A 9,099-nucleotide genomic window follows, 5' to 3' on the forward strand; every position below is an offset into this window, starting at 1 on the left:
AGAGAGAGAGAGAGAGAGAGAGAGAGAGAGAGAGAGAGAGAGAGAGAGATCACATTATACATGTCCTATGTGTCTTTTCTATTTCAGGGTTTAAGTTAAGGGAATTAGGCTGCTTTTTCTAGCACACGGAACTGCTGCGTGGAGCTTCAATCTTTGGCTTGAATTGGTACAACACTCGACTAAATGTTTGCTAGAGTTTAGCTTTTGCTCCTCTAGCATCAATCGATTCTGTTATTCTCCTAAGCTTGTTGCCCTTCTAGCTAGTCAAAAAGAAATCGATATTTCTCGGTATCACTATTGCTCAAACTGTGAAGACAGGAGAACTTTTTGGATTTAGTTTCGACTCAGCAAGAAGTCGATAATGGAAGGGAAATAACTCTTCATCAATCAACCAATGCAGCTGTTTACTCTTATCTGAAACCTTTTTAAATCATGTTATACTCTTCAAGAGGAAACTTGATTCACAGAAAATTTATCTATATGCTAATGATATGTCGATGATTGTTTTTACGTCAAGTTATATGTAAAACAGCGATTTAATATTAAACTGAAGAATTACTCAACAATTTTCCGTAGAGTATATGTTTATTATCTTTTTCAAGTGAGGAGGTGATAGCAACTTTGAAGTTTCCACCCTGCTAACTTTCACCAGACAGCTGCTGCTGATCACACACACACACACACACACACACAATCATCATCATCATACAATGTCCATATTTAGGGCGTTCAAAAAGTCTCTCCGCAGTAAATATTTTTATGCAAAATAAATATTTATAAGGTGGTATAAGACAACAAAAGAATATATTAGACTTTACAAGACTTTAAAAAACTTTATAAGAGGTGATGAAAGTGTCGTCCTTCATTTATAACGATATATATATATATATATATATATATAAAATTGAAATTTAAAGTTAAAGAATGAAGACTTAGAAAGTAGGCATTAAATGCAGTATCCAAACCTTGTTTCAGGGTGAGTCCCAGAGAGTGTCTGCAGAACATGCTCACCAATTATGGCTACTAGGCATCATTAGTGATACTTTGCATTCATCGTTGGATCTATATCCAGAAATTCATGGGTGCATATAGAGTATATTTCAAAGATTAATAGATAAAGATGGAGTGTAACAAAAAAACATTTATTAGCCCCCCAAAATCATTTCAGCTTCATGTTGCACTGCTCCCTAGTCAGTGTGGGACAATGCAATAATGCCAGATGCAACACACACAGTGCAAAAGAGCCTCTTCAGGTGGTGTAATATGCTTATGAGTTCACAGATTTACATCCCGATTTCACTTCAAGGTAAATGGTGCTAGTGAGAGTTTTTAGCAGTTTGGATGCATTTGTGCTAGGGTGGATTTGGTTAAAAAGAAAATACCATAAAAACACAAATCATTTAACATGAATCAGGTGTGGGTGTGAATACTTGTGGTCATGGTGTTATTGTTGAAAGTAAAAGATAAAAATAAGAAAATGTGAAGAATTTAGTATATAAGGAGGGGCCCAGTGTGTGTAATCCTTTGATTTCTGGTGGGTAAGGCAGTCATGCATGACGCCATTGTCAGATTCAGGCCTTTTGACTGTTAACATGCAGCTTGAAGTTGAAACAATTGTTGTGCTAATAAATGTTTTTTGCTATACTCTGTCTTGTCCATTAATCTTTAAAATAAATATATATATATATATATATATATATATATATATATATACACACACACACACACACACATGTGTCTTTGTATCTGTGCTTGTCCTCCATCACCCCTTGACAACTGGTGTTGGTATCATAACTTAGTTGTTCAGGAAAAGAGACTAATAAAATGTATGAGGCTTAAACAAGAAAAAAAAAAGTAATGGGGTCAATTCATTTGACTAAAAGAAGGTCTTGTTTTTTTTTTATTCCTGTCATCTGAACTTTTAATTTCTTTCCAGACTACTTGTGCTGTTTACCCTGGATCAAGTGGAGGTGCAGTTATGTCAAAATCTGGAAATATTGTTGGAATGGCATGCTCTACTGTCAAGTATGTAATTACTACTATTTGCTAAAATTCTTGACTTTACTATCAAAATGTGAACATTGTCTCCCAGAAATATTAGCTTCTGCTTAATGTCACACTAGTTTTCTTTTTTCTTTCTCTTTATTTTAGTGCTAGGTTCATCATCATCATTCTTTTAAGTTTGCTTTTCTGTGCTGGTATAGGTTAGATAGATTTTCTGAGGATATGTTTTTATAGCTTTTCTTGTCATCAACTCTTCTAGTTGCCCTTTATCCCTTTGGATACCAACCTACCTGAGGTCACCTATGGTTTTATGATACAAACGTTCTCTTCAAAAGTGACCGAAATAAAAATTTTCCGTCAAAATTTCATGTTAATTTATGCTTCAAGCATCAACTTAATAATGACAAGGTTATTTAAATTTTTCAATATTTCCAAAATAGATTGAAACAAAGAGAGTGTATTTCAACAGAACTAAGGCAACAAAAGGGTAAAGACATGTCAGGACATAGTGTTACCACTTCTAAAGTTGGAAGATACTCTTTTCTAGAATAGGTACATATAGAAATAGGTGCCTATATACTGTATTTTACAACACACATATTGAATTTGTCAGACCAAAATTTACATCTAAAAACGGTAGGTTGACATATATATCCTTAGATGGCTTCAGAAAATCAAAAATTCCATTTGAAATGCAGCAGGATTTGGGGAGACAATAGTGACACTTGAATGTTTGTACTACTTGTTTGCTATACTACATACTATGTTGGCTTGTATGCTGGGAAATAAAGTAAATAGGTACATATAGAGAAATCAACATCACTGTCATAATCATCATCATCATTTAATTACCATTTTCTATGCTGGCAATGGGTGGATGATTATTCAACAGGAGCTAATGAACCAAAAGACTGTGCCAAGCTTCAATATCTACATTGGATGTGGTTCCTATGGCTGGATGCCCTTCCTAATGCCAACCACTTTACAGAATGCTTTTTACATGGCACCAGGATTAGTTGTTTTGCAAGTAACTTGCAAGACAAGACCCCCCCCCCTCAGCTAAGGGAGTTTAGTATAGAGGGAGTTGATTCTATGTTGGGTGAAGAGAAGATAAAGCATGATAGAAAGACAGGTTCAGGTGTCTTGTTGCAAGGAGATACATGGTTAACCTTGTTGGGAGAGAGAGAGAGAGAGAGAGAGAGAGAGAAGATGATGGTGGTGGTGCAGGTATGTCAGGGAATACCCTCAATTTACAAGAAGGTGAATATAAGAGAAGTGTGATACAGAGGAGGATCAGATAGGATGAGTAGATAGGTAAGTGTATTCTTAAGAATGTGGAAGGAGAATGGCAGATGGATAAAGGAGAATGTAGTTAGTGGTGAATATATGGGTGAAAGGTTTCGATCAATCTTGAATATCAGTTGAAAGAGCAGGAGTAGATCAGGAAGGTAACAGGTTGCTGCAAAAATAATGTGAAGCATGTAGAGTGGGATGTGAGAGAGGTGAGTCAAGGATGAAATCAGAGGTATAGAAAGGTGGGAATAGTAGGAGTTGGACATCAGCTTGGGGTCTGTAAAATAAATTACTACTACAAGTTATTATTGTTGTCATTAAGCCCCAAGTTAACCCTGACTAAGCAGCCTTATGATGAAAGACATTCCAACTGCAAGCAGCTCGTTGTTTTGTATATCTTCAATAACATTGTATCCTTTTTTTTAAAAATGGCATGGTATGATTTAAGGAAAATCATCATCATCATCATCATCATCGTTTAACGTCCGCTTTCCATACTAGCATGGGTTGGACGATTTGACTGAGGACTGGTGAAACCGGATGGCAACACCAGGCTCCAATCTAATTTGGCAGAGTTTCTACGGCTGGATGCCCTTCCTAACGCCAACCACTCAGAGAGTGTAGTGGGTGCTTTTACATGTCACCCGCACGAGGGCCAGTCAGGCGGCACTGGCAACGGCCACGCTCAAAATGGTGTCTTTTATGTGCCACCCGCACAAGAGCCAGTCCAGGGGCACTGGCAACAATCTCGCTCGAAAATCCTATGGTGGCTATCTAATAGGTAGCTACCATATATAGCTCTCTCACTGGCTCTACTACTACTACTACTAATAATAATAATAATAATAATGATAATAATAAAATAATGATAATCCTTTCTAATATAGACACTAGGCCTGAAATTTGGGGGAGGGGGACAGTTGATTACATTGACCCCACTACTCAACTGGTACTTATTTTATCGACCTCAAAAGGATGAAAGACAAAGTCGACCTCAGCAGAATTTGGACTGAGAACATAAAAACATAAAATGTCATCAAGCATTTTGCCTGGTGTGTGCTAACAATTCTGCCAGCTCACCACAATAATAATAATAGTAATATTTCAAAAGGATTGATGTAATTCTTCAGAAAAGTAAACAGACAAGACAAAAAGTGTGATGCAATAGCATTAGATATTTTGTTGGTTGAACGATATTCCAACAGCAAGCCTGTCTTTGTCAAGCTCAAAATAGAAAGGGATAAAAATTCAAAATTATAGAAATTCAAATTTAAATTATGAATGAGAGGAACTAACATCCACATGTTGATCAGATGACATTATTAGTCTTTAAGTTTCAGTTTTATAACAGGTGAAAAGAAAAAGACGGAACAAAAGACAGGAAAAAGAGAAAAACAGAATAAAGACAGAAAAAAGAGGAAAGAAAAAAGAATACTTAATTAAACAGTTTTGTGTAAATTTGATGATATTCTCCTGTCATTTTATTCATTTCTCCAGGGCATGATGTTAATAACCCACAAACATATTTCTCCTCATGCATTTTGAGTAGGGAAAGTGAAGTAGATTCAGAATATTTTCGGAGAATGTGCACTTTGAAGTCTTTTTCAAAATTGCATCCATTTGAAGCAAAATGTTCAGCAAATTCTGTCGAAGTACTGTGGAGAGAACCTGTAGAAGAGGTATACCCAAGAAGACATGGGACAAAGTAGTGAACAATAATCTTCAAACTTTGGATCTCATAGAGGCAATGATTATTGACCAAGACCTTTGGCAATATGTTGTGCTTGAGAAAACCTGTCAAGCAAGTGAAATTGTAGTCATGGCTGATGCTAGTGTCATGTAACTGGCACCCATAAACAGCACCCTTTGAGCATTAGGTCTCACAGAGGCAAAGTGGCTGAGCTCCTTTTGAGTGTTGAACCTCATGGAGGCAATGAGTGAAACCTTTGGCATTATGTCATACTTGAGAAGAAGACCCATGAAGACAAACAAAACCACAGTCGTGGTAGATACCGGTGTCATGCAAATGGCACCTGTGATGGTGGCAGGTAAAAGTACCCAGCACACTCTCGGAGTGGTTGGCATTAGGAAGGGGATCCAGCTGTAGAAACCATGCCAAATCAGACTGGAGTCTGTTGCAACCCTCCAGCTGGCCAGCCCCAGTCAAACTGTCCAACCCATACCAGCATTGACAATGGATGTTAAAGGTGACAGCTTGGGCAACTTTAGTGAAGACACAATGACAACAAATGAGATGTAATTAATAACTGGGGCCACCTTTTTTTTTTTTTATCTTTTCTTTTCAGAATGATGATTAATCAGGCCCATGTGAGTTTGGTCATTCCAATGACAACATTGAAGGTTATTACTGAACCCTATCTGCAGGATAATGGTATGTTCCTTTCCCTAATGGATTGTCTGTTTAGTATATGTCTATAGCCTTCAAATTTTCTATCCAGAGGGGTTTTTCAATCCAATATTCACATATTATCATTTATTGCTTTAGGGGCCTTGAAGGTCACTATTCCTCCTCTTCCTCCTCCTCATTATCATCATTTAACGTCCATCTTCTATGCTGGTATGGGTTGGATGGTTTGACTTGAGCAGGCAAGCTAGTGGACTGCACCAAGCTCTGTTTTGGTATGTTTTTTATAGTTGGATACCCTTCCTAACTTTACAGAGTGGACCGGGTGCTTTTTATGTGGAACCAGAACTGATGAGATTTGTTTTGCCATGGTTTTTACAGCTGGATGCCCTTCCTAAAACCAACCATTTTACAGAGTAGACTGGGTGCTCTTGATGTGACACCAGCACTGGCAAGGTCACCAAGTAACTTGCAAGACAAAGATCCTTTGAGTGGGGTTAGGGTTAGAAAGGGGTGGCTTTGTGTCAAGTGATGAGAGGCTAGAGTATGATAGAGGGATAGGTGTCTTGTTGCAGAGGAGATACATGGTTACTTCAGTCAGCAGGAGAGGGTGAGAAAGAAAGAGAGTGAGCAAAGGGCAGAGAGCAAAAGCAAGAGAGAGAGAGAGAGTGAGTGAGAGAGATGATGGTGATGTGCCAAGGCATACTCTCAAGATACAAGGTTGTGAATATAAATTGAACAGTAGAGGATTGCTCAAGGTGCGTGAGTAGGGAGTTCACATAAATACAAAAAGACTGGGGAATGCAATGGTAGGATGACTGGATAGCAATGATATGTTTGATAGCACAGAGAGGACAGAATTGGGCTGCAGGAGTGGTGGGGAGAGAGATAAACATAGTACATGAAGAAGAGATGTAAGACAGAGGAGAAGAGATGTAAGACAGAGGAGAAGAGATGTAGTTTGGTTTATTTGGGGTGGATGTGAAAAATTTAATGTTACATGTGGGTGGAAAACACAGCACTTTCAGAACTCAGTTTCACTGAGGTGTGCAGATTTTCTCAAGAACCTCATATCATTAAAAATCTTGGTCCATTGTCATATTCTCCATGAGGTCCAACATCTTGAGCTTGGCCCTCACTATTTCATTCCATATCTTCCTCTTAAGAATTATATATACATGAACACACACACATATGTAACTCTTTATATATATATAAGAGAGATTGTTTGTTTGTCTGTTTGTCCTACAAAACATAATTGAGACACCATCTTATTTATAAGTGTGGGTGTTTTGACCACTTTCACACTTTAACTATGGTGATAATAATAATGGTTTTACCAAAGCTAAAATTCCAAAATTTTCAAAGAATCGATGCCTTCAATCTCTCTCTCTCTCTCTCTCTCTTTCTCTCTCTCTCTCTCTCTCTCTCTCTCTCTCTCTCTCTCTCTCTCTCTCCCTCTCTCTCTCTCCCTCTCTCCCTCTCTCTCATGACTGTCACAAGTAAAATAAAAGAAAATCATTCTGAGATCAAAACATCCAACTAAAAATTCTTCAAGGTGGTGCCCCAGATTGGCCACAATCTAATGACTGAAACAAGTAAAAAGTGAAATGAAAGAAAAGATAAGAGAAAAGTATAAGTGTGGGTGTTTTGTCCACTTTCACCAGCAGAGCGGAACTTTAAAGAAATCACACTACTATTTTTTTTTATCTGTCTGTCTCTCTTTCTCTCTCTCTAAAAGAACACACACGCACACGCATGCACACACACGTGTATATTCATTCATGTTTCAGGTATACCTATTTTTCTAACTTCTCCGTTAAGATATAAATATGCAAATTTCTGTCACATAAGCAGAGACAATGTGACAGTGAACCCATATGCATACAGAAATTCACTGTGAAACGAAAATCATCAACATGCCAAAAAATAAAGACAACCACACAATACCTTGCCCTGCATTCCTGTAATATAGCATTGGAATTTCAGTAAAAACACTGACACCATTCAACATTGGTAAATTCATTTCACTATTATTTACTGATATTTATTATCAAAAAAGTATCTCATAAAAAAGGCTGTCACAAAACGAACACCAAATGCATGACATGCATCAGAAACCGATGAAGAGACATGCACATGGCTTGCAGATCAGCGACAGAGAAAAAAAGCTGAAACCGAACATCAATGAAATGCACCACGTGCAGATAGAAAACAAAGAATGGCAGCTCAACGTGCAGCAGAAAACAAAGATGAAAGACATGCACAACTTGCAGCTGATCATCTTCAAAAAGCATCAAATCATATGCAAGAAACAAAGCAAGAAGCTGCAAAAAGACTTGCACATAGCCAACTTCAATTATTACATAGTTATCTCTTCTAAAAATGCACACATACAGGAGGAGGAAATTATACATATAATAATAGATTGAATGTGGCTCCCGATAAACAGTAAAAATAATTACCCAATCAATGACAGGTTTTACTGCTAGTATATGCGTGTGTGGAAAACAAGACAGACAGCACAAAAAACGACCCTTCGTCAGTTGTCAGTTGTTTTTCTAATCTGTATTTCGAGCAATTCATGACAAAATATGCCTTCGATAAAACAGTTGCTCCCGCAAAGCAAATTAAATAAATTTGGGGATTTTGCGGAGTGCCAAAATTGGTGACAAAAGCAGGACTGTGAAAACAAACAGGAAGGGCTGCTAAGCCTAAACGAGGTTGTGGTGGCAAACGCAAAGAAACAAGCTTGGACAGGAGACAGACAAGAATATGTCTTCCTTGTTCAGCTGCAACAGGAAGAAAAAATGCAACACAAGTTAGAAGAAAGAAAGATGGCCGTTGGTCACGTGGGAGCCACGTGAGTAAAGGAGACAGAGTGACAGACAGAGAACTGTGAAGGGAGGGGAAAAGATTTAGAGATAGGATAAGAGAAAAAAAGAGAGGAAGAAGGTGGGTACAAGAATAAGAGAAAGGAAGAGAAAAAAGAAATGGAAGAATAATAGGAAGAATAGAGTCACATGAGAATTATTAGGATAAAACTTACTTGGAAAAGGATGTGAGGCGTTCAGATAAAATAATATAATATATATGCATATCTACATACGTATACATACATACTTACATGTCTACGTATATACATATGTGGGCACAGGACATCACAAAACATAAACAACAAAAAATATGATGTATGAGGACATGGAATAAGGGCTTTTGTGAACAACGAAAGAAACAAATGGAAAACAAGACAATACAAAGAACGACATATGTATACATGTAAGTATGTACATATACATATGTATGTATGCATATATATATTATTTATATTATCATAATTATTTATATATTTATATATACACATATTCATATATATATATATATTTATATGTATACACATATATATATATTCATATATATATATATATATATATATA

At 37.0% G+C, this 9,099-nt stretch overlaps 1 protein-coding gene across 8 annotated transcripts in view; it reads left to right on the forward strand.

Annotated features, from left to right (window-relative positions):
* Nucleotides 1-9,099, forward strand: part of LOC106882513 (peroxisomal leader peptide-processing protease) — a 61,724-nt gene that overhangs the window by 49,210 nt on the left and 3,415 nt on the right. For 5 of the 8 annotated variants that reach the window (XM_014933211.2, XM_052973392.1, XM_014933209.2 and 2 more), the window contains 2 exons: nucleotides 1,937-2,025; nucleotides 5,604-5,689. In XM_014933211.2, the coding sequence (XP_014788697.1) occupies nucleotides 1,937-2,025; nucleotides 5,604-5,689 (175 nt within the window). Of the gene's footprint in view, nucleotides 1-1,936; nucleotides 2,026-5,603; nucleotides 5,690-9,099 lie in introns of those variants that run through there. The other 3 variants (XR_008265655.1, XR_008265657.1, XR_008265656.1) reach the window with 2 other exon arrangements.

This window comes from Octopus bimaculoides, chromosome 15 (genome assembly GCF_001194135.2).
Source record: "Octopus bimaculoides isolate UCB-OBI-ISO-001 chromosome 15, ASM119413v2, whole genome shotgun sequence".
NCBI lineage: Eukaryota > Metazoa > Mollusca > Cephalopoda > Octopoda > Octopodidae > Octopus > Octopus bimaculoides.